The sequence below is a fragment of the Mustelus asterias genome, unplaced genomic scaffold (genome assembly GCF_964213995.1).
Source record: "Mustelus asterias unplaced genomic scaffold, sMusAst1.hap1.1 HAP1_SCAFFOLD_366, whole genome shotgun sequence".
Taxonomy (NCBI): Eukaryota; Metazoa; Chordata; class Chondrichthyes; order Carcharhiniformes; family Triakidae; genus Mustelus; species Mustelus asterias.
The window spans coordinates 201,387-227,885 of record NW_027590324.1 but is presented as its reverse complement, the minus strand read 5'-3'; the positions used below and the strand labels follow the sequence as shown (position 1 = coordinate 227,885).

Genomic DNA, 26,499 nt, shown 5'->3' with positions numbered 1-26,499 from the left:
ACTTGGTATCATCGGCAAATTTGGAAACCTTACATTCTGTTCCTTCTGCCAGGTCACAAAACAATTGTCAGCCAAGAACTGATCCCTTCGGTGCTGCACTAGTTATACCTTTCCAGTCTGAAAAGGAGCCATTTATTCCAATTCTGTTTTCTGCGTGTCAGCTTTCAATCCACGCTAACGCACTTCCTCCAATTCCATGAGCTTTACCGTGATGCGCCATCCTGTTATGGATCACCTTGTCAAATGCTCATACAGGGCCCAGACTGAATTAACTGAGAGAGATCCGTTGCTGTGTTTACTCATACAATTTAAATGGTATTTACACGGACAAGGCCGAGATTGTAATAACAGATCTTTCTATGAAATATAGAATCATCCAATTCCTGCAGTGCAGGAGGAGGCCATTTGGTCCATCCAGTCTGCACCAACCACAATCCCACCCAGACCCTATCCCCGTGTTTACCCTGCTAATCCACCTGACACTGAGGAGCAACTTAGCATGGCCAGTGCCCCTATGCAGCTGATGTTTGGAGAGTGTGAGGAAAGCCCCGCAAACACGGGGAGAATGTGCAGACTCCACACAGACAGTGAGCCAAGGCCGACAAAGTCAGTGAGGTGAAAGTTGCGCAGTAGAAGCCCAGACAGGGCAAAAGAGCGGGGAGGGGATTTCCATGAGGCACAAACATTGTGGGTACCAGTTCTTTTCTCTCTCTTTAGAGATAGAGTTTGGGATTTGGGGCTGCTGTGGCAATACACGTGTTGCACTTTGAATGTGCACATATCCTCGTTTTCAATCAAGCGCTCAGTCAATTTCCGTGCATTTGCTGAATGTGCGGCTGTAAAAGCAATTTAGTTTCATGATCTCATACAGGGCCCAGACTGAATTAACTAAACGAGATCTGTTGCTGCGTTTACTCATACAAGCACTTGATTGTAAGAACATAAGAACATAAGAAATAGGAGCAGGAGTAGGCCATCTAGCCCCTCGAGCCTGCCCCGCCATTCAACAAGATCATGGCTGATCAGTTCCACTTACCCGCCTGATCCCTATAACCCCTAATTCTCTTACCGATCAGGCATCCATCTATCCGTGATTTAAACATATTCAACGAGGTAGCCTCCACCACTTCAGTGAGCAGAGAATTCCAGAGATTCACCACCCTCAGAAGAAGTTCCTCCTCAACTCTGTCCTAAACTGACCCCCCTTTATTTTGAGGCTGTGCCCTCTAGTTCTAGTTTCCTTTCTAAGTGGAAAGAATCTCTCCATCTCTACCCTATCCAGCCCCTTCATTATCTTATAGGTCTCTATAACATTCCCCCCTCAGCCTTCTAAATTCCAACGAATACAAACCCAATCTGCTCAGTCTCTCCTCAATCAACACCCCTCATCTCTGGTATCAACCTGGTGAACCTTCTCTGCACTCCCTCCAAGGCCAATATATCCTTCCGCAAATAAGGGGACCAATGCTGCACACAGTATTCCAGCTGCGGCCTCACCAATGCCCTGTACAGATGCAGCAAGACATCTCTGCTTTTATATTCTATCTCCCTTGCGATATAGGCCAACATCCCATTTGCCTTCTTGATCACCTGTTGCACCTGCAGACTGGGTTTTTGCGTCTCATGCACAAGGACCCCCAGGTCACTCTGCACAGCAGCATGTTGTAATTTCTTTCCATTTAGATAATAATCCAATTTGCTATTATTTCTTCCAAAGTGAATAACCTCGCATTTGTTAACGTTATACTCCATCTGCCAGATCCTCGCCCACTCACTCAGCCTGTCCAAATCTCTCTGCAGACCTTCTACGCCGTCCACACGATTCACTTTTCCACTTATCTTTGTGTCGTCTGCAAACTTCGTTACCCTACACTCAGCCCCCTCCTCCAGATCGTCTATATAAATGGTAAATAGTTGAGGCCCCAGTACCAATCCCTGCGGCACACCACTAGTTACCAACTGCCAACCAGAAAAGCACCCATTTATTCCGACTCTCTGCTTCCTGTCGGATAGTCAATCCCCAATCCACGCTAACATCCTACCCCCAACTCCATGTGACCCAATCTTCTTCAGCAACCTTTTGTGAGGCACCTTATCAAACGCCTTTTGGAAATCCAAAAACACTGCATCCACCGGTTCCCCTCCGTCAACCGCACTATTCACATCTTCATAAAAATCTAACAAGTTCGTCAAGCAGAATCCATGCTGCGTCTGCTTAATCGAACTGTAATAATTTTGATGGTGCTGTACAGTGTTTACACAGACAAGGCCGAGATTGTAATAACAGATCTTTCTGTGAAACATTGAATCATCCAATTGCTGCAGTGCAGGAGGAGGCCATTTGGTCCATCCAGTCTGTACCGCCCACAATCCCACCCAGACCCTATCCCCGTGTTGACCCTGCTAATCCCCCTGACACTGAGCAGCAACTGAGCCTAGCCAGTGCCCCCTGTGCTGCTGATGTTTGGAGAGTGTGAGGAAAGGGCCGCAGACACGGGGAGAATGTGCAGACTCCACACAGACAGTGAGCCAAGGCCGGGAATTGAAGCCGGCTCCCTGGCGCTGTGAGACCGCAGCACCAACCACTGAGCCACCGCGCCGCCCACAATGTAACTGACCGTCCCCGCTCTGTTAATATGATACAAAGACAGGCTGTATTTACACAGGAAACCGACATTTTAATCCTCAAGCTGAATGTTGTTGGAGTTCAAACTTTTTCTGGGCCGTTAATTCCTCCCCGTGATTCACAGACCCGGAAATACCCGGATACGCAGTGAAAACACCGCAGTGCGCATGCGCGCAGTAGGAAGCGGACCGCACCCTCCCGGAGTGAAGTTCGGGCAGGCTCACTCCGGTCGGCGGCCGCTGCTTTTCGGCTCGTGGATTGGTCAGATCCCGGTCACGTGCTGTGAGCGGCAGTGACTTCAGACCCCCCTCTCCAGCCGCGCGCAGAAACCGTGAACGGCCGTTCCCACGTGACCGCGAGCCGCTCTCACTGAGTGGGCAGGACCTCGCTGCATCCTCATTCCCCATTGGTGCATTCTGCTGTCCGTCAAATGAACACAGCCAATAGGAACCCGCTCCAGCAGAATGATTGGCAGCCAGTGCGGGCGCACTCGGGCAGCTTGTGATGAAGCAGCGACTCGCTGCCACTGGGGACAATCCCAGTCAGCGAGAGTCGGCGCCGCTGAAGTGGAGACTTTTTCTCTTATTTAATTCCTTACCGTTATTCAAAAATTCGGTGTGAACGTCACTGGGAAAGCCCCGCACACGCAGTGAGAAACGCCGCTGGGAAAGCCCCGCACACGCAGTGAGAAACGCCGCTGGGAAAGCCCCGCACACGCAGTGAGAAACGGCGCGGCGCCTGAACTCCGCACTCGAGACGGCGGCGGCTGTTTGTCCGCTCGCCGATTGGCCAGATCCAGGTCACGTGCTGTGCGTCGGCAGTGACGTCAGAACGCCCCCTCCAGCCGCGCGCGGAAACCGTTTAACGGCCGCTTCCAGCCACGTCACTGAGTGGGCGGCACCTCATTGCGTCATCATTCAGATTTACATACAGCATGAAAACAGGCCCTTCAGCCCAACTTGTCCAGGCTGCCCCTGTTTTTAAACCTCTAAACTCGTCCCAATTGCCCACATTTGGCCCATATCCCTCTATACCCATCTAACTAAATGCTTTTTAAAAGACAATTGTCCCCACCTCTACTACTCCCTCTGGCAGCTCGTTCCAGACACTCACCACCCTGTGTGTGAAATAATTGCCCCTCTCACCTTCAACCTCTGCCCTCTAAGGTTTAGACTCCCCGACCTTTGGGAAAAGACATGAACTATCCAGCTGATCTGTGCCCTCATTATTTTATAGACCTCTATAAGATCACCCCTCAGCCTCCTACGCTCCAAAGAAAAAAGTCCCAGTCTATCCAACTCCTCCTTCGAACTCAATCCATCAAGTCCCAGTAGCATCCCAGTAAATCTTTTCTGCACTCTTTCTAGTTTAATAATATCCTTTCTATAATAGGGTGACCAGAACTGTACACAGTATTCCAAGTGGGGCCTTACCAATGTCTTGTACAACTTCAACAAGACGTCCCAACTCCTGTATTCAATGTTCTGACCAATGAAACCAGGCATGCCGAATGCCTTCCTCACCACTCTGTCCACCTGTGACTCCACTTTCAAGGAGCCATGAACCCGTACCCGAGATCTCTTTGTTCTGTAACTCTCCCCAACACCCTACCATTAACTGAGTAAGTCCTGCCCTGGATCAATCTACCAAAATGCATCACCTCGCATTTGTCCAAATTAAACTCCATCTGCCATTCGTCAGCCCACTGGCCCAATTGATCAAGATCCCATTGCAATCCGAGATAACCTTCTTCACTGTCCACTGTGCGACCAATCTTGGTGTCATCTGCAAACTTACCAACCATGCCTCCTATATTCTCATCCAAATCATTAATATAAATGACAAATAACAGTGGACCCAGCACTGATCCCAGAGGACACCGCTGGTCACAGGCCTCCAGTTTGAAAAACAACACTGGACAACCATTCACTGGCTTCTGTCATCAAGCCAATTTTGTATCCATTTAACTACCTCACCCTGGGTCCCATGATGTAGGTTGTGCAACAACCTGCCATGTGGTACCTTGTCAAAAGCCTTATTGATTCATTGCACAATCCATCACTGCACCCTCATTCTCCATTGGTCCATTCTGCTGTCCATCAGCTGAACACAGCCAATAGGAAGCCGCTCCAGCAGAATGATTGACAGCCAGTGTGGGTGGAGTCGGGCAGATTGTGATGAAGCAGCGACTCGCTGTGGATTCGCTGCCATTCCAGCCAGCAAGAGGCAGCAAGGGCGGCACCTTCCGTCCCCAAGCGCAGCATTCGCACCATCCCACTTTCAACCCCAGCACCACATACAGCTTCTTGTTGTTTCTTCCATTGGCAGCACCCCCGGGTGCTCTTGGTGCTCCCGTTCCAGCACCTTTCCTCTTAATGATGGGGGATTGAGGCTCTCATAGCCCAGAATAAACATCCAGCAACACCGACAACTCCCAGCTTCCGCACATTTACCGCTGTAACTCCAGGTGCTTTCTACTCGTCGTCCCTCTCTGGACAAGTTGCACACCCTGCCTCATAACCGGATCATTCCGGGTAACTGGTTAGCGGTTACCGGAACTTTATCTTCTTGTGTGAAATAGAGCATCCGCATTGCCGTGTTTCTCTGACTGACAGCACCAACACCCACCTCTGCAATCAAACTGCTGCCATGGACGGTATCCCAGTGAATAGTCCAAGGATGGAAGATAAAATATAGGAATTATGAATGGGAGTCAGTAATTCAGCCCTTCGAGCTCCGTCACAACATCATCATGGCAGAGCTTTTAATTTCTTGATGCAAAGACGATGCCTAAGCCTTCTTTTTCCACCCGAGCAAACTTTTCCTCAGCTTTCGTCAATGATCTAGAAGCGAATACTATGGATCTTCCTCTCCGTTTGACATAACGTGAGACAGGACAACCCCAATCCCATTGGGCGAGGCGTCGCATTTAAGGTGCAGGGGTAACTTTGGGTTAAATTGAACTCGCATTTCCAATCTCTTCAAAGCCTGCTTTAGCACCAGAGAAGCCTCCTTTTTTTAATTCACTTCCACGGCTCTCCTTTCACCAGCAACTGGAGCATCAGTTTCAATGCTGTCGCCAGATCCGGAATGAGCTTGTCATAGTAATTGATTATGTGGTGATATAAACAGGGCCTAGTTTTAAGGCTGATAAAATTGGATATCCGAAATTAAAGAATTGAGCATATTGAAATCAAACACAGCCACACCGCAGGCAGGCCAATTGTACAATACACAAATGTGTCTGGGCCTGACCCATCAACCACCCATCAAAGGTCGTTACACTCTACTTGAGACTTAGCAGGAGATCATGGCACCTCATTGAAATGCATCGGTCTATTGTTAGAAGCCCAGATCGGGCCAGACATTCTGTCACCAAGAGATCCTGTAGAAAGCTTACCTGATAACAAGTTTAACAACATGGAGATGGACACCTGGGGGGCGGACCCTGGTGTCCTGTCAGGCAGACATCAAGAAACCCACTGGGTATTGGAACCCCTCCTGGGACCTCATTGGCCAGAAGCCAGAGAAGTTTCTGGAAAGGCAAGCAGGCTGGGGATAAAGGGACACCTGGGTGTGCAAGTCCACAGATCTTTGAAGGTGACGTCACAGGTGGAGAAGGTGGTGAAGAAGGCATATGGCATGCTTGCCTTTATAGGACGGGGCATAGAGTATAAAAGTTGGGGTCTGATGTTGCAGATGTATAGAACGTTGGTTCGGCCGCATTTGGAATACTGCGTCCAGTTCTGGTCGCCACACTACCAGAAGGACGTGGAGGCTTTGGAGAGAGTACAGAGGAGGTTTACCAGGATGTTGCCTGGTATGGAGGGGCTTGGTTATGAGGAGAGATTGGGGAAACTGGGGTTGTTCTCCTTGGAAAGACGGAGGATGAGGGGAGACTTAATAGAGGTGTATAAAATTATGAAAGGCATGGATAGGGTGAACGGTGGGAAGCTTTTCCCCGGGTCGGTGGTGACGTTCACGAGGGGTCATAGGTTCAAGGTGAAGGGGGGGAGGTTTAACACAGATATCAGAAGGACATATTTCACACAGAGGGTCGTGGGGGCCTGGAATGTGTTGCCGGGCAAGGTGGTGGAGGCGGACACACTGGGAACGTTTAAGACTTATCTAGACAGCTATATGAACGGAGTGGGAATGGAGGGATACAAAAGAGTGGTCTAGTTTGGACCAGGGAGCGGCGCGGGCTAATTGTTCCTTGTTTCTCGTTTCAAGGCTTCATTCTATGATCATCTTGCTGGTGCCAGTACAGAGCGAGACTGCGGATAGTTGGGAACCTGTCTCGAGGGCAGGGAATTCATATGTTGTTCGTGGAAGTGTAAATGACTAGGGTTGGGAAGCATTTTCCGATCAGGGCCATTGTGATCTCCTGGACTCGTTTCGATCGCCTCAGGGGGTCGGAGAGGAATTTCCCAGATTTTTTTTTTTCCCCATATTGGCCCTGGGGTTTTTCACTCTGGGTTTTCGCCTCTCCCTGGAGATCACATGGTCTGGAATGGGGGAGTGGGGGTGAGTTAATAGGTTGTAATGAACAAAGCATCGTAGCTGTGAGGGACAGCTCGGTGGATAGGATATTGGTATGTAGATAGGCTGGAAAATTGGGCGGGGATCCTGGATTCAGGATTCAATCCTGGACCGGGGAGCGGCGCGGGCTTGGAGGGCCGAAGGGCCTGTTCCTGTGCTGTATTGTTCTTTGTTCTTTGTTCTTTGACACGCTCAGAGGCACAAGGAGCGAAGACTCGACAGGGGAGACAGCTGTGACCATTCGGAAGACTGACCAGAGAAGGAAGGAAGGAAGGAAGAAGCGGCCATCGAGACTCACCTTCGTGACGACAGACCAGAGGGACTCAGAGAATCGGGCCTGCAGTTTAACCAAACCATCTTTACGGGTAGTATACTTGAATCTGCTGGGGTATCCTCTTGTTTTATGTGGGTAATTTAAGGGTTAATAGTGTTATTTAATAAACTTGTTGAATCTTTACTTGTGTTTGTCCTTGTCCACCTTGCAAATAAGGGCACCGGGGTAAAACCTTGGAGTAAGTAAACTGGTTGAAAGTATCTGAGATTAACAGGTACAACAATTAGACCCAAAAATCACCTGAATTGGGACACATTGTCTGGTCTTGGGGCTTTCATGATGACCTCCATCTTGGGCCTTGTGCAATCCATTTCATGACCCAGGCATTCAATGGAGTCCTTGAAGAAACTCATATTTCTCTCTTGATTTGCAGGCCGTGCTCCTGCAACCTCGAAGGTATTCTCCAAGTACTGGGAAAATAGTCGAATCCATGAGCAAGATCTCATCCAGGTAAGTCTGGATTCTTGTCATTCCACCCAGGATTTGGTCCATGGCCTTCTAATCGAGATAAGGGCGCATGTAATCAAGATGGGGGCATTCCAAACTGAAATTAGGGGCACTTATGATTCACCTGGGCACTCCTCATTGACAGGAGCACTGCGAGCTGATATGCGGGCACTCAGAATTGAAACTGTCACTGCTCTAAATCTAAATGGGAGCACACCTAATCGGGATAGAAGTCTCTCTTATTCGAGATACGGCGTGCTCCCAATCGAGATGGGGGGGGCACTGCTAACAGCGATGGGGGGAGGGGTCACTGCTAACGGGGGCGGGGGGGGCACTGCTAACGGTGACGGGGGGAGGGGGGCACTGCTAACGGTGGCGGGGGGGGCACTGCTGACGGGGGGAGGGGGGCACTGCTAACGGTGACGGCGGGGCACTGCTAACGGCGACGGGGAGGGGGGCACTGCCAATGGCGATGGGGGGGGGGACTGCTAATTGAATTAGTCGCTGCTCCAAATCTAAATAGGAGGCTCCCCGAACTGATATAGAAGGCTCCATCATTCGAGATACGGGGCACTCCTAATCGAGGGAGGGACAGAGCTAATCGAGGTAGGCAGCGTTCCTAATTGACCGGGGACACTCAGAAATGACGGGGGGCACTCCTCACTGAAATAGTCACTGGTCCAAATCTAAACAGGGGGGCATTCCTAATCGAGATAGAAGGCTCCCTTATTGCAGATCGGGACACTCCAAATCAAGATGGGACACTCCTAATCGTTAGAGGGTCACTCGCAATCGAGATAGGGGGCACTCCAAATTGAGATAGTTGGGACTTCAAATCGAGCTAGAGGGAACTACTAATTGACACGGGCACTCCTGTGAACCTGGCACTGAACCCAGCCAGGCCTATGACACTGAATCCTAAAGAACAGAGTGAATCCAGCCAGCCCTGTGGGACTGTATCTCAAGCGACAGACAGAACCCAGCAATGCCTGTGACACTGAATCTCGAAGGATAGAGTGATCCCAGCCAGGCTTGTGACACTGAATCTCAAAGGACACAGTGAACACAGCCAGGCCTGTGAGACTGAATCTGAAAGGACAGAGTGAATCCAGCGAGGCCACTGTTCGACCACCCCTCAGCCTCCTATGCTCCAGGAGAAAATGTCCCAGTCTTTGCAGCCTCTGCTTATAACTCAAACCATCAAGACCCTGCAGTATCCCAGTAGTTCCTTTCTGCACACTTCCTAGTTTAATAATATCCTTTGTATTATAGGGTGACCAGAACAGTACACAGTATTCCAAGTGTGGCCTTACCCAATGTCTTGTACAACTTCAACATGATGTCCCAAATCCCATTCAGTATTCTGACCAATGAAACCAAGCATGTGGAATGCCTTCTTCACCACTCTATCCATTGTGACTCCACTTTCAAGGAGCTATGAATCTGTACGCCTAGATCTCTGTTCTATAACTCTCACCAATGCCCTACCACTAACTAAGTAGTGCGCTGGTTCGATCTACCAAAGTGCATCACCTTGCGTTTATCTAAATTAAACTCCATCCACCATTCATCAGCCCACTCGATCAAATGATCAAGATCCCGTTGCAATCCGAGATAACTTTCTTCACTGTCCACTATGCCACAAATCCTGGTGTCATCTGCAAAATTACTAACCATGCCTCCTAAATTCTCATCTAAATTATTAATATAAATTACAAATAGCAGGGGACCCAGCACCGATCCCTGAGGCTGGTCACAGGCCTCCAGTTTGAAAATAGAACAACCCTCGACAACCACCTTCTGTCTTCTGTCATCAACCAATTTTGTATCCATTTGGCCACCTCATCCTGGATCCCATGAGATTTAACCAAATCCGGTCTAGTTTTGCTTTTAAATGTTTACATTTTTAAACACTGAAACCTCTTGCCCTTGTTGGGAATATCAGTGTGGTTTGAGAAAAGCAAACACTGATCCGACACTCAACACCCCCCAACACAGGACTGAGCAGAGAGTGTGAAATGTGAGTGGTGTGAGTGTGGATTGTCTTTTAAAAGTGGATAAGAAACACTCCTCCATTTTCAAATCTTAACCTTGCTTATGGAGTGTCTCGGACTCCCCTGACACTCACTATCCATCCGAATTAATCTCTATTCCTCACTGTCTAACTGTTACTCTCTGCATTGCTCCCTCTCCCTATCTCTCTGTTACTCTGCATCGCTCCATCTCTCTCTCTTCCTCTCCCTCTCTATCCCTCTCATCCACCATGTTGTTTACCGTTAAGGAGTCTAAACACGGAGAATTCAAAGACTCTTTCTGTTTCTGTCTTGGCAGAATTAGCAACATGAGTGCAAATTTCAAGATTGGATTCACACAATACAGACAGAATGGTATTTATATAATGGCTTCTGCAAATGCTGGTGAGCTCAGTACATGTGGTAGCTTAATGTTACAATAAGATAGAATCTGTATTCAGACAACTGTTACTCTCTGCATTGCTCTCTCTCATTCTCCCGACCTCTCTGTTACTCTGTATCTCTTCCTCTCTCTCTCTCTATCCCTCTCATCCACCATGTTGTTTATCATTAAGGGGACTAATCACGGAGAATTCAAACACTCTTTCTGTTTCTGTTTTGGCAGAATTAGCAATATTAGTGGATATTTCAAGACTGGATTCACACAATACAGACAGAACGCTGGTGAGCTCAGTACACGTGGTACCTGAATGTTACAATAAGATAGAATCTGTATTCAGACAACTGTCACCCCACAGGGTCCAAACTTCACCGTGTTAATTGGATTTGATTTGATTGATTTGTATTGGGATGCAGTGAAAAGTATTGTTTCTTGTGCGCTATACAGACAAAACATACCGTTCATAGAGTACACAGGGGAGAAGGAGAGGAAAGGGTGCAGAATATAGTGTTGCAGTTACCGATAGTGTGTAGTGAAAGATCAGCTTAATATATGGTAGGTCCATTCAGAAGTTGACATTCTCCCCAAGCACTAAAGCTTTCCACAAAGCAAGGCTCACAAATTCAACACCAGTTTCCTTTGTCCGCTCTCCCATCATGCTGTGTTCGGAGTCTCTGATCGATGCTGAGGGCCTAGTATTTGAGGCTCTGAGCTGAACCCACAATCTGTCTGATTCTGAGAGAAGATTACTGCCCACTCATATATATACCCTTGAAATATATCTGTTGTGTACAGAGTCACTTCTTTTTTCCCTGTGTCTGCTACCCTTAAAGAACTACTGAATAATCTTTAAACATCTGTATTATCACAGAACAGGACCAACATGGGGGAATCTAGTATCAGGGAGGGCACAGTTTAAAATTCATACAGCTCCCATTAAAGATGGAGATGAGGAGGAATAATTTGTTCTCTCAGGGGGTGGTTAGTGTTTAGAAGTCAATAAAATTCATTTATTGGTCACAAGTCAGTCTTACATCAACACTGCAATGAAGTTACTGTGAAATTCCTCTAGTTGGCGCCTGTTCGGATCAATGCACCGAACCAGCACGTCTTTCAGAATATGGGAGGAAACCGGAGCACCCGGAGGAAACCCACGCAGACACGGGGAGAACATGCAAACTCCGCACAGACAGTGACCCAAGCCGGGTATCAAATCCAGGTCCTCGGCGCTGTGAAGCAGCAGTGCTAACCACTTTCCCCAGAGAGTGAGTTGAGCATTATGGGGAGACAGGCAGCAAAGTAGAGTTCAGGCCACAGTCAGATCAGCCATGATCTTATCAATGGGAGGAGCAGAATGGCCCACTTCTGCTCCTATTTGTTGTGTTCTGCGTGGTACTTTAAAAGGCCATTGTACTCAGCATTGCAGGAACTCTGCCGAACACACTCTATCTCAATCACTTCCTCTCCCTCTCTGTGACTCTCACTCCATTCCTTTCCTTCCCTCTCTCTGTTACTCTCTCTCTATCTTGTTGTCGGGAAAAGTCCCTTGTACCAGTGCATTCAAGGAAGTCGAGTCGCAAGGCAAGGTTCAAAGCGTTTTTCTTTCATGTACAATCACTGGGAACCCAGGGAGACCCCTGTAGCCAACTTAGAAACAGTGTTTGGCCACGTTGATCTCAATAGTTATACATTTGCTCTGGATATTTATAGGAATCCAAATTCGAGCGGGACCATTTGCTCATACATTTTTACAATATTTATAAAATGGCCTGTCTGGTCAGGAGGTTCCCGGAGAGACTTGTCAATTTGCATCTGTATGGTGTGTGTCCATGTTAATGGGACTGCCTGTTCTTGCCCCGGTGTTTTAATGTGTTTCCCATTATCCTCTCGATGTGTCCCCTTATCTAAATCGACCTCTACTGTTTTGTGTCTGTATTCTATGCTTGCGAGATGAGGTGTTAATGTCATTTTGTCCTGCTGTGTGTTGGGGAATTTAATCTAATCTCTTATTCTTTTTACCCTAGTTTATTAAGTTTCTTTGCCTGCCTTGGCCATTTTATTCCTGTAATATTTTATTGACAGTCCGGTTATGCCATATAACCCACTCCAGGTCTTGACTCGCAGATATCCCGATCTTCTGGCCAACGGCCTGTTTAAAATGCAGCTTCGTGCTGTTGCTGGGCAGAACAATGATCTTTTGTCAGCTTTGAAATTAAAGGTTTCTCAGCTGTGCAGAGGGGGATTTAAACGGATGTCCATTCGGGTGTTCCCCTCTGCATTGTGGGCACGTTATGAATGGTGCCAATCAGTCCAATAAATGAATATGTTTAATGAGGTGAGTATTGATGAGATAATAAAAATATGGCTTTTGGAAAATGGCCTACTTCAGTCCCTCCTCTCGTCCAGGGGGTCCCATTCATGGCTGACCCCCCATGGACGATCTTCAGAGGTACAGTGACTTGTACAGATGTTGTCCTTGCCGTTGTTCTTCTTCCTCTGTGGTGTGGTTAAATTCTTGCACCTGGATACTGGCAGTGGGTAGCATTCTTGATGCAATATTTGCACATATCACTTTAATACAGGTTAGGCCCAGGCAGAGTGTGAACAGGATGGTTACTACTAAAATTAATCCCTTCATAATGTATGCTCCCCAAACTGTGTTAAACAGCCACCCTAACCACCCATCAGTCCCTGTAAATCCCTGTTTAAAGCTATCCAATTGCTTTTGTTTCCCGGACATGGCTGCTGTTATGTTTAATGTCTCGTCGTGTACATATGTGATGCATTTTCCTTTATGATGGTGCATACCCCTCCTTGTCTGGCTAGCTGATAGTCTACTGCATATCTCGTTTGCTGTGTGTATAGTCTGAGTTCTGCGAGTTCTTGGTCAATTGCACCCAGTGCTTGGAGGGTGTTGTTTCCTAAGATGGTAAGTCCACATATGAAGAAATTCCTATTACTGGCACTGATCACCCCTGCGGTGCCCCCTAGGGATAGTGTCCCCAGAAATCCATACCCCAAAGAAGATCCTAATGTGACAGGGGCCTGCCAGTCTTGACCCACACTTGACCCTGACTGCACAGAGCTGTGCTGAGGTGGTTCATGGGAGTGGGGCAATTCTGTCTGAACTTAGCTCCTGTAACTAAATGCACTGGAACTACTGAATTAGAACGCAGCTAACTGTGCACTGGAACATCAGAATGCAGTTAGCTGTTACTAGAACATCAGAACTGAAGTGGATGGCCTCACACTGACTATTCATAGATTTGCAGGTTTTTTTTGTGCTGTAGCTTTACCAACTCACTGAGTCTCTCTGTGTTCCTGATTTCTAAGAATTAAATACAGTCAAATTCTAATTCAATTACAGCTAGTAGGTCAGGAAACTTAAACATAGAAACATAGAAAACTACAGCACAAAACAGGCCCTTCGGCCCCACAAGTTGTGCTGAACATATCCCTACCTTTTAGCCCTACCTATAACCCTCCATCCTATTAAGTCCCATGTACTCATCCAGGAGTTTCTTAAAAGACCCTATTGAGTTTGCCTCCACCATCACTGACGGCAGCCGATTCCACTCGCCCACCACCCTCTGTGTGAAAAACTTCCCCCTAACATTTCCCCTGTACCTACCCCCCAGCACCTTAAACCTGTGTCCTCTCGTAGCAGACATTTCCACCCTGGGAAAAAGCCTCTGAGAGTTCACCTGATCTATGCCTCTCAACATCTTATATACCTCTATTAGGTCTCCTCTCATCCTACGTCTCTCCAAGGAGAAAAGACTGAGCTCCCTCAGCCTATCCTCATAAGGCATGCCACTCAATCCAGGCAACATCCTTGTAAATCGCCTCTGCACCCTTTCAATCTTTTCCACATCCTTCCCATAGTGAGGCGACCAGAATTGAGCACAGTACTCCAAGTGGGGTCTGACAAGGGTCTTATATAGCTGCATCATTATCCCCGGACTCCTAAACTCAATCCCTCGATTGATAAAGGCCAGCACACCATACGCCTTCTTAACCACCTCCTCCACCTGCGGGGCCGATTTTAGAGTCCTATGGACCCGGACCCCAAGGTCCTTCTGATCCTCCACAGTACTAAGAGTCTTTCCCTTAATATTGTACTCCTTCATCCAATTTGACCTGCCAAAATGGACCACGATGCATTTATCTGGGTTGAGGTCCATCTGCCACTTCTCCGCCCAGTCTTTCATCCTATCTATGTCCCTCTGTAACCTCTGACATCCCTCCAGACTATCCACAACCCCACCAACCTTCGTGTCGTCGGCAAACTTACCAACCCATCCGTCCACTTCCTCATCCAGGTCATTTATGAAAATGACAAACAGCAAGGGTCCCAGAACAGATCGCTGGGGCACACCACTGGTGACCGACCTCCATTTAGAAAAAGACCCATCCATACACACTCTCTGCCTCCTTTGGGCAAGCCAGTTCTGGATCCACAGGGCAGCAGCCCCTTGGATCCCATGCCCTCTCACTTTTTCTAGAAGCCTTGCATGGGGGACCTTATCGAACGCCTTGCTAAAATCCATATAAACCACATCTACCGCTTTCCCTTTGTCAATGTGTTTAGTCACATTTTCGAAGAACTCCACCAGGCTCGTAAGGCACGATCTGCCTTTGACAAAGCCATGCTGAGTATTCTTGAGCATACTAAACCTCTCCAAATGCTCATAAATCTTGTCCCTCAGCATCTTCTCCATCAGCTTACCAACCACTGAGGTTAGACTCACCGGTCGGTAATTTCCTGGGCTATCCCGATTCCCGTTCTTGAAAATAGGAACCACATCCGCAATCCTCCAATCCTCCGGCACCTCTCCCGTCTCCATCGACAATGCAAAGATCATCGCCAGAGGCTCTGCAATCTCTTCCCTCGCCTCCCACAGTAACCTGGGGTACATCCCATCCGGACCCGGCGACTTATCTATCTTGATGCCATTCAAAGATTCCAGCACAACCTCTTTGTTAAAGTCCACACACTCAATCTTTTCAGTCCACCGCAAGCCCACAGTACATCGACCCATGTCCTTCTCCTCTGTGAAAACCGAGACAAAATTCTCATTAAGCACCTCTGCCATTTATACTGGTTCCGTACTGATTTTCCCGCCTTCACGTTTTATAGGCCCTATTCCTTCATGTCTCATCCTTTTACTCTTCACATATTTATAGAACGCCTTAGGATGTTAAAGTATGAGCTAAAATAAAAGTTCTGATGAAGGGTCATCCTGACTCAAAACTTTGGCTCGATTCTCTCTTTTCATTTGGAGGCCCACACTGTCTGTAATTTACACACAGTAAAACAACAACCTGAGTTGTTGTCTTGTCCTGCCAGGTGGGTGCAGGAGAACCAATAGGGCTCGCCCAACAGAGATGGAGAGCTGGAAGCAGTGTTAGAGAGCACACTGCTCTCACCTGTCTTACTGTTATCAATTTGACATTAAAATTGATTTTTAACCTCGTGGATCTGATCTAGAATCCTCAGCATATTGAGTCAGGTTATAAATCAGTAATTTCCAAATATGTATATATAAAACCACTCGATAGCAAATCTCTTGTTCAGAGATTTTGGTTGAACCCAGAATAAAACTATCAGTAAGTTTAGGGGCTTGATTCTATAAATGGCACAGGATGGAACATTGCAAGTGTTTTTGCCAAACTATGGTTTCTAAAGTTTGCCCTTTGAAACCGATTATCTGATCATTCTCTGAATAAAAATGTTGCACCATCTGAAATAAACAATCTAAGATCAACTGATTAAAAGGGAGGTGCAAATCCTCCAGAAGTTTCACACATCATTATTCAACCAACATTTAAATACAGTAACAGGAGGCAATTATTCTGCCCCTTGAGCCTATTCCTCTATTTCATTAAATTTTGCCTCATCTGCATCTTAACTCCATTTACCCTGAGTAGATGTCATCCTCGATAAGGACAGTTGACGATGACCTGCCATAGATTCACTTCACTTGTCATCCTGAGTTAGTGAAATTCTGAGCATCTTCTTGAATAACTCCATTGGGTCAGAATCCACCCTGTTTGGTGTCTCAGTTGCTGGTTTACAATAATAAATGTAACTGGAGTGTTAGTGCTCATTGCCCAGCAGCTGCAGCCATTGTTGCTCAGAGATCATTCAGTTTGGAAGTTAAATGGTTAATCTCCATGCAGAGAAACAGTCCTTCTCTCAGCTCATTGACAAGGAACTGGCTCCTGGGCTCTGGGGTGAAACCACAAATATCAGGAAATCAATATTTGCTCAAAATTCCGAAGTCCCAGTTGGAATTTGTTTCTTATCATTTGACTGATTTACTGAACATCTCTGGAACAAAAAGAGTTAAAGTAAAATTTCAAATGAAACTTGTTGACAGTTGAATTAGCCGCAGGTTGTCAAACTGGTTGAATTTGATGCCTGGAATGGGGCCGCTCCCTTCTCCGCAGTAAGTGGGGAATGTTTAAATTGAATTCCATGCTGAGGATGGGCAGCAGCTTTCACACAGAGGGTAGAGCTGTGAGCCTCACTGAAAAGGGAGACAATCACATTTCCAATTTGTTTCATTTCAGCAGGTTGCAAGAAATTTCTATCTCATTGATGCAGAGGATCAGGGATAGAACTGACACACACTACACAGAAATGAAGAGACAGGGATTTTTTGCAGGCAGAAGATAAGATTAATGTAACTTCTTACATTTAATGCCTTGACCAATATTCTGTATATGCAGCTTGTCCTGGATTCCAACATATCTGTTTCGTTGGTCTCTCTTTCCCCAATCCATCCATTTATTGTGTATTTCATCAGCTTATTTGCCTTTTCTAAATGCATTACCTCACACTCCTCTGGATTAATTTTATTTGACACTTTTCTGCCCAGCTGTTCAGTCCACAGACATCTTCCTTCATTCTAAAGCTTTCTGTCTCACTGTTAACTACTCAACCAATTTTCATATAACTTGCAAACTTCTTAATAATGGCTCCTATATTTAAGTCAGTGTCGGAGGATCATTTGCAACCTCAGGAAGGTTTTTCTTCTGCAATTCACTCCAGCCCCAATTAAGCCTCCCATGTCGGGTTTATGAGGCCTGGCCAATGGTGATGGAACCAGTAAATGTTTGATCCCAATATTGGAAGTGCTGGAACCCCGAGGTACAATGGCTGCTTATGGGTGGAGCACTCTTCAGGAAGAGGACTTGTGTTTAGTTTACAGGAAATCAGGAAACTTCTCCACGCCTTTCGCTCGGATTATTGCTCGTTGAATTTGGAAATGGGAGGCTCTGACGAAGAACTACAGAGGAATGTGCAGAACTGTGAAGAGTGGAGAAATAAGCAGAGGACCTTCCTTGTGCCGATCACTGCTATATTTAGGACTGGATTATTGATATTTACCACAAACAGCAAGGCGCCGAGTACGGAGTCCTCACTGGATAGTCATTCAATTACAAAAAATATCCATACACCATCACAATTTGATTCTAGCCACTGAGCCAGTTTTGGATCCAAATGACCACTTTCTTTCCCTTGTGTCCAATGGCTTTTACTTTTCTGACCAGTTGTCAGAAAAACCCTCACTAAAACCCATGTAGACTGCATCAAACAAGTGTCTCTCTAATCTGAAAAAAATTCAGTGAGGATAGTCAGACATCACCTTTCTTTTACGAATTGATGCCTTTCCAAAGGATCATTTATAATAACTGTCCGAAGGTCTTTGAATAATTTGTCCACCAAGATCAAACTGACTGACCTGTAATTACCCCTTGCTGCTTTTTAAATAACTGTACAACATTAGCAGTTCTCCAATCTGACAACATCACGCTGTAGACAAAGAGCACTGGAAAGTGATGGTTAAAGCTTCTTCTTTTTATTCCCTTACTCATCTTGGCAGCCTGGGATGCATTTCATCCAAATCTTTCAAAGATGGTGAATATCTCAACACTTCATCCCTCACTAAGTTTAACACATTCAATATTTCACAACCCTCATCTTTAACTGAGAGGTCTGCTTCATTATGAAAGGCATAGATAGGGTGAACGGTGGGAAGCTTTTCCCCGGGTCGGTGGTGACGTTCACGAGGGGTCATAGGTTCAAGGTGAAGGGAGGGAGGTTTAACACAGATATCAGAAGGACATATTTCACACAGAGGGTCGTGGGGGCCTGGAATGTGTTGCCGGGCAAGGTGGTGGAGGCGGACACACTGGGAACGTTTAAGACTTATCTAGACAGCTATATGAACGGAGTGGGAATGGAGGGATACAAAAGAGTGGTCTAGTTTGGACCAGGGAGCGGCGCGGGCTAATTGTTCCTTGTTTCTCGTTTCAAGGCTTCATTCTATGATCATCTTGCTGGTGCCAGTACAGAGCGAGACTGCGGATAGTTGGGAACCTGTCTCAGGGGCAGGGAATTCAGATGGTGTTCGTGGAAGTGGAAATGACTAGGGTTGGGAAGCATTTTCCGATCAGGGCCATTGTGATCTCCTGGACTTGTTTCGATCGCCTCAGGGGGTCGGAGAGGAATTTCCCAGATTTTCTTTCCCCATATTGGCCCTGGGGTTTTTCACTCTGGGTTTTCGCCTCTCCCTGGAGATCACATGGTCTGGAATGGGGGGGGGTGGGGGTGAGTTAATAGGTTGTAATGAACAAAGCATCGTAGCTGTGAGGGACAGCTCGGTGGATAGGATATTGGTATGTAGATAGGCTGGAAAATTGGGCGGGGATCCTGGATTCAGGATTCAATCCTGGACCGGGGAGCGGCGCGGGCTTGGAGGGCCGAAGGGCCTGTTCCTGTGCTGTATTGTTCTTTGTTCTTTGTTCGCTTCCCTGTTTTGTGAAAACAGACACACAGATCATTAAGAACCCTGTGCATTTCGTCTCTCTCCATCCACAAGTTACCATTTTGTTTTTTAATCCTTGGTACTCTTGTCTTAGTTATCTGTTTGCATTTTTTGTCTTTATAAAATATATTTTGTCTTTCCTTTTTACTGCCCCCTTATTGTTTCCTGCCCTCTCTTTGCTTTTCCAAGTTCCTTTTTAATTCCACCTCTGTAATTGCAGACTGACACATTCCCAGGTTCAGGATAACGTACTGGGAGCCACAGTAAAATCTGGGGCAGCTCCCACAAAGGGAAAAGGCTGCTTTTTAAGACCCCTCAGCGAGAGAATGGAAACTCAAAATAAACCCTCAGGCTACATCTTTGACATATGTTCACGCTAAATGTTAACTGTGATTGTGAATGGAATGAGTAACATACAGAATTGGAATAAACTTATTTGTTTTGCACTTTGTGTGCTGTCAGCTTTGAGTAGTCTTGTAATATACTTTTATAAACCTAATGTATAGGGTATATTGCTGGACAAATACATTTTAATTGCTCTTTGCCCCCTAACCTCAATTCATCTCAGTTAATTTTGGGACAGTTGAAATCCACTTTGATCGCTGCCATTTTGTTTCTGTATTTGGAAAGGCCAGGCCTATTCGGGAAAGTCAGCATGGGCTTGTGTGGGACAGGTCATGTCTTACTAACTTGATTGTTTTTTTTTTTGAGGGGTCGTGAAGGTGATCGATGAAAGTAGAGTAGTGGATGTTGTCTACATGGACTTTAGAGAACGTCCCTCATGGTAGGTTCATCCAGAAGATTAAGATGCATGGGATCCACGGTGACTTGGCCACTTGGATTCCGAATTGACTTGCCCAAAGAAGTCAGAGAGTTGTGGTAGAAGGGTGTTTCTCTGGCTGGAGGTCCATGACTAGTTATGTTCCACAGGGATCCGCACTGGGACCTATCGCCTTGAGATATATATAAATGACTTGGATGATAACATGAGTGGGTCAGTAAATTTGCATACGACCCGAGATAGGTGGAGTTGTGGATCGTGTAGAAGGTTGTCAAAGGTTACAGCGGGATATAGATCAGTTGCAGATATTTGGGGAGAAATGGCAGATGGAGTTTAATCCGGGCAAGTGTGAAGTGCCGCACTTCGGAAGGTCAAATGTTAAGGGTAAGTATACAGTTAATGGCAGGACCCTGGACAGCATAGATGCAGTAAGAAGTCTAACAACACCAGGTTAAAGTCCAAGTTAGACTTCTCACTGTGTTTACCCAAGTCCAACGCCGGCATCTCCACATCATGGCATTGATGTACAAAGGGATCTTGGGGTTCAAGTCCATTGCTACCTGAAAGTGGCTACACAAGTAGATATGGTGGGAAAGAAAGCGTATGGCATGCTTGCCTTTATTGGTGGGGGCATTGAGTTTAAGAGTTAGGCTGTCCTTTTGCAGCTTTATATTGGTTAGGCTGCACTTCGAGTATTGTATTCAATTCTGGTTGCCACATTACAGGAGAGGTGTGGAGGCTCCGGAGATCACAGGGTTGACAATCAGAATTTTCTATCGAGAGTTACGACTAGGGGGCTTGCACTTAACGTGAGAGGGGGAATGTTCAACAGAGATGTGAGAGGCACGTTTTTTACTCAGTGGTAGGTGTCCGGAACGTGTTGCCAGGAGTGGTGGTGGTAGGTGTCTGGAACACGTTGCCAGGGGTGTGGTGGTAGGTGTCTGGAACACGTTGCCAGGGGTGGTGGTGGTAGGTGTCTGGAACACGTTGCCAGGGGTGTGGTGGTAGGTGTCTGGATCACGTTGCCAGGGGTGGTGGTGGTAGGTGTCTGGAACGTGTTGCCAGGAGTGGTGGTGGTAGGTGTCTGGATCACATTGCCAGGGGTGGTGGTGGTAGGTGTCTGGAACGTGTTGCCAGGGGTGGTGGTGGTAGGTGTCTGGATCACATTGCCAGGGGTGGTGGTGGTAGGTGTCTGGAACGCGTTGCCAGGGGTGGTGGTGGTAGGTGTCTGGAACACGTTGCCAGGGGTGGTGGTGGTAGGTGTCTGGAACGTGTTGCCAGGGGTGGTGGTGGTAGGTGTCTGGAACACGTTGCCAGGGGTGTGGTGGTAGGTGTCTGGAACACATTGCCAGGGGTGGTGGTGGTAGGTGTCTGGAACACATTGCCAGGGGTGGTGGTGGTAGGTGTCTGGAACACATTGCCAGGGGTGGTGGTGGTAGGTGTCTGGAACACATTGCCAGGGGTGGTGGTGGTAGGTGTCTGGAACACGTTGCCAGAGGTTTTGGTGGTAGGTGTCTGGAACACGTTGCCAGGGGTGATGGTGGTAGGTGTCTGGAACGCGTTGCCAGGGGTGATGGTGGTAGGTGTCTGGATCACATTGCCAGGGGTGATGGTGGTAGGTGTCTGGAACACATTGCCAGGGGTGATGGTGGTAGGTGTCTGGAACGTGTTGCCAGGGGTGGTGGTGGTAGGTGTCTGGAACACGTTGCCAGGGGTGATGGTGGTAGGTGTCTGGAACGCGTTGCCAGGGGTGATGGTGGTAGGTGTCTGGAACACATTGCCAGGGGTGATGGTGGTAGGTGTCTGGATCACATTGCCAGGGGTGATGGTGGTAGGTGTCTGGAACGTGTTGCCAGGGGTGGTGGTGGTAGGTGTCTGGAACACGTTGCCAGGGGTGATGGTGGTAGGTGTCTGGAACGCGTTGCCAGGGGTGATGGTGGTAGGTGTCTGGAACGTGTTGCCAGGGGTGATGGTGGTAGGTGTCTGGAACACGTTGCCAGGGGTGTGGTGGTAGGTGTCTGGATCACATTGCCAGGGGTGGTGGTGGTAGGTGTCTGGAACACATTGCCAGGGGTGGTGGTGGTAGGTGTCTGGAATGCGTTGCCAGGGGTGGTGGTGGTAGGTGTCTGGAACACGTTGCCAGGGGTGATGGTGGTAGGTGTCTGGAATGCGTTGCCAGGGGTGGTGGTGGTAGGTGTCTGGAACACGTTGCCAGGGGTGATGGTGGTAGGTGTCTGGAACGCGTTGCCAGGGGTGATGGTGGTAGGTGTCTGGAACGCGTTGCCAGGGGTGATGGTGGTAGGTGTCTGGAACGCGTTGCCAGGGGTGAAACAATCGGGGAATTTAATAGGCTATTAGAGAAGCACATGAATATGCTATATCCAGCCGCCTCTTGAGTACATTCTTCTCAGCAATGTCACTACATATTTGCTCTTTGACTTCCTTTTGACTGCCTGGGGTAGATTTTAGACTCCCAGAACTGTCAGTGTCCCTTTCTTGTTCTTCAGTTCAATCCGTATGACCTTATTTGATGATACCTTTATGAATGAAAATATTATACATTGATGTTAATATTAGTAGAAGAGTGGTAAATACTTTCACCTCCAAAAGTGTTCATTGGTCAACTGCTGACACAATGAGAAATTCGGTAACTATATTCAGGTTAGAGCTTCAACCAGGGCACTCATCTCATGGAGATTGTCACTGTCCAGAGGAATCATATCCACTTATAATGTATAAGTGCAGAGATATAATTCATATATTACCAGAGCTTAATATCAAAACTCCATCAAATCAAACACATCAAACATAAATGTTAACATAGTACAACCCTGCCAGACTGTTAGAAACCAAGTGAAGGATTATTTAATTCACCATTGATCACCAAACTCCACATTTCCCTTGAGAATATTCTCTGCCATGGGAATTAGCCTGGTTTCATTCTGCACTGGGAGTAAATCTTTAACCAATGGGATTTCCCAGTGTGGAGTCTCAGTGAACAGGATCCCACCTGGAACCAGGTTGTGGAGACCAGTGGGACTCTCTGGATTTCACTGGGCAGCTGTCTGTGTCACACCGGCTGTGGAGAGTTAATGATTACTCTCGGGAAATGCCTGATCCCAGAGCTAACAGATGTTGTATGATGGAAAGGTGGATTTATTCACTGGTTCGGCTAAAGGCAACACTTCAGTCAAATTGATCTTCGTCATGCTTATCTCCAGATGAATGTGGATCCAGATTCACAACAATATTTGACTATTGTGACATACCAAGGGCTATTCAGATATACAAGACTTCCATTTGGCATCATGTCTGCACCTGTGCTGTTCCAATGTGCCATGGATCAAGTTCGAAGCAGATTAGAAAGAGTCCTGTGTTTCATAGGTCATATCTAAGTTACTGGAAAGAATGAGGAAGAACATCTCCACAACCTAGATGCCACACTCCAGAGACTAGAAGATCATGGATTAAGAGTACGGAAAGATAAATACGGAAGATTTCCAATCTTCTATAGATGCAAAGAGACTGCACAAATTGCCTTCAAAAGTCAAAACCATTTCTGAGGCACCTGCACCTCAACATCAATCATCTTAGTTCTCCTTTGGGCTCATTAAAGTATTATTCATGAAAGGTTTGTCACTAATCTAGCGTCTATTCTTAAACATTTACACAACTTTTTGTGTCATAAGAGCAAACGGAAATGGAAATGGGTGGATCTGTGTGAGAAAGCCTTCGTACAAGCTAAAGAGGTACTAGTAAAGTCAGAAATCCTGACACACTTTAATCCAAATTTACCTTTGCAACTGGCACATAACGCATCATCTTATGGGATGGAGGCAGCAGTTTCTCACACAATGCCCGATGGGAAAGAGAAGCCGATAGCTTTTGCACCAAGACCTTGAACAGAGCAGGAATGAACTATGCACACAAACAAAAGGAAGCTCCAGGAATCATTTTCAGAATCAGGCCAACACCGATGTGGAAGGAAATTTACTGAATTAATGGATAATCGGTCACTAACAATGTTTTTGGGCCTCATACTGGGATTCCATTTCTCACAGCCAGACATACCATAAAATATCGTCAGTCAAGTTTCCAGAGGAAAGCTGAGTTATTAAAGAAATTATTTTTGGTGGTCAGGGCTCGATATCCAAATCTAGGAGAGAGCAGCGATGTGTTTGTCTTGTTGCAAAAGTTCAGAGCCTGTCGCCACGAGCTCCATTTCACCTTTGGGAATGTTCGCAAGGACCATGGTCAGCTCTGCTGAGGGCTGTTGGCTCTATTCACTCTCCACAGATGCTGTCAAACCTGCTGAGATTTTCCAGTGTTTTCTGTTTAAGTTTATTTATCAGTGTCACAAGTCCGCTTACATTAACACTGCAATGAAGTTACTGTGAAAATCCCCAAGTTGACACACTCCGGCGCCTGTTCGGGTTACACTGAGGGAGAATTTAGCGTGGCCAATGCACCTAAGCAGCACATCTTTCGGACTGTGGGAGGAAACCGGTGCAACGGAGGAAACCCAGGTCAACAAGGGTTGAACGTGCAAAGTCCACACACAGTGATCCAAGCCGGGAATCGAACCCTGGTCTCGAGCACTGAGAGTCACCGGTGCTAACCACTGGGCCACCCGTCCCACCCTTTGTTTCACATTCCAGCATCCACAGTATTTTGCTTTTATTTCAACAAAAGCAATTTGCATTCTTATAGCTCCTTTAATGCTATAAAATATTCCAAAGTCCTTCACTGGAGCAAAATCAGGCAAGTTTATTGTCTTACTGCCCTTACTGGACAGGAGAGTAAAAGCTTGATAAAAGAGGCAGATTTGTAAAAGATTTCTAAGGGACAGATGGGAGTAAATTCTGGAGCTCTGGACCCAGGCAGATGAAGGCACGGCTGACAATGGAGGGATGAAAGAAATGAGCGACGCAGAATTGAAAGAACGCTGAAACTTTGGATGGTTCCAGCGTTGGAGAATGTTAAAGAGATCGGAAGGGGTGAGATCATTCAGAAAATTAAATATGGGAATGAGAACTTTAAAATCAAGGCATTTCTGGACTGAATCCCAGTGTCGCTCAGTGAGCACAGGATGCAGGGTTGACAGGCAGCCTGGAGTGAATAAGATCCAGTTTCATAATATGAGTGAGCATGGGGAAATAAATTTCTCTCTGTGCAGCCACACTTTCATTCAGCAGTTAAACAGTTAATGTGTTCACCTTTTAAGTTATCAGATCCTGCATTGAAATATCTGATACTGGTCCTTAGTTTGAAAGTCTAAACATGAGGAAAATCGATGGAGCCTCACATCTGTGGTGGGTAAATTGTTGGAAGGTATTTTGAGAGACAGAATCTACAGGCATTTAGAGATGGAAGTCCTGATTAGGGACAGTTAGCATGGCTTTGTGAGTGGAAAATCATGTCTCACAAATTTGATTGAGTTTTTTGAAGGGGTAACCAAGAAGGTCGATGAGGGCAGCGCAGTTCATGTTGTCTACATGGACTTTAGCAAGCCGTTTGACAAGGTACTGCATGGTAGGTTGTTGCATCAGGTTAAATTTCACGGGATCCAGGGTGAGGTATCTAAATGGATACAAAATTGGCTTCTTGACAGAAGCCAGAGTGTGGTTGTCGAGAATTGTTTTTCAAACTGGAGGCCTGTGACCAGCGGTGTGCCTCAGGGATCAGTGCTGGGTCCACTGTTATTTGTCATTTATATTCATGATTTGGATGAGAATATAGGAGGCATGATTAGTAATTAGTAATTAGATTAGTGGGCTGACGAATGGCAGATGGAGTTTAATTTAGACAAATGCAAAGTGATGCATTTTGGTAGGTTGAACCAGGGCAGGACTTACTCAGTTAATGGTAGGACGTTGGGGAGAGTTATAGAACAAAGTGATCTAGGGGTACATGTTCATAGCTCCTTTAAAGTGGAGTCACAGGTGGACACAGTGGTGAAGAAGGCATTCGGCATTCATGGTTTCATCGGTCAGAACATTGAATTCAGGGTTTGCAATGTCTTGTTGAAGTTGTACAAGACATAGGTAAGACCACTACTGGAATACTGTGTACAGTTCTGGCCACCCTATTATCGAAAGGATATGATGAAACTCGAAAGAGTGCAGAAAATATTTACTGGGATACTACCGGGACTTGATGGGTGGAGTTATAAGGAGAGGCTGGACAAACTGGGACTTTTTTCTCTGGAGGGTCGGAGGCTGAGGGGTGATCTTATAGAGGGTATAAAATAATGAGGGGCACAGATCAGCTAGGTAGTCAATATATTTTCCCAAATGAAGGGGAGTCTAAAACTAGAGGGCATAGGTTTAAGGTGAGAGAGGAGAGATACAAAAGTGTCCAGGGGGCAATTTTTTCACACAGAGGGTGGAGAGTGTCTGGAACAAGCTGCCAGAGGTCGTAGTAGAGGCGGGTACAATTTTGTCTTTTAAAAAGCATTTAGACTGTTACATGGCCACAATGGGTATGGAGGGATGTGGGCCAAATGCGGGCAATTGGCATT

The 26,499-nt window shown here is 46.6% G+C and overlaps 2 protein-coding genes across 2 annotated transcripts in view; one reads left to right on the top strand and one right to left on the bottom strand.

Annotated features, from left to right (window-relative positions):
• Positions 1-7,269, bottom strand: part of LOC144486490 (NACHT, LRR and PYD domains-containing protein 3-like) — an 81,037-nt gene extending 73,768 nt beyond the window's left edge. Inside the window, exon 1 of the mRNA XM_078204534.1 lies at positions 3,225-7,269. The gene's annotated coding sequence lies outside the window, so the exon portion shown is untranslated. The remainder of the gene's footprint in view (positions 1-3,224) is intronic.
• The window catches only part of LOC144486489 (NACHT, LRR and PYD domains-containing protein 3-like), a 136,815-nt gene continuing 117,584 nt past the window's right edge, over positions 7,269-26,499 (top strand). Inside the window, exons 1-3 of the mRNA XM_078204533.1 lie at positions 7,269-7,533; positions 7,876-7,952; positions 10,587-10,645. Coding sequence (XP_078060659.1) covers positions 7,933-7,952; positions 10,587-10,645 — 79 coding nt within the window. The 5' untranslated portion in view covers positions 7,269-7,533; positions 7,876-7,932. The remainder of the gene's footprint in view (positions 7,534-7,875; positions 7,953-10,586; positions 10,646-26,499) is intronic.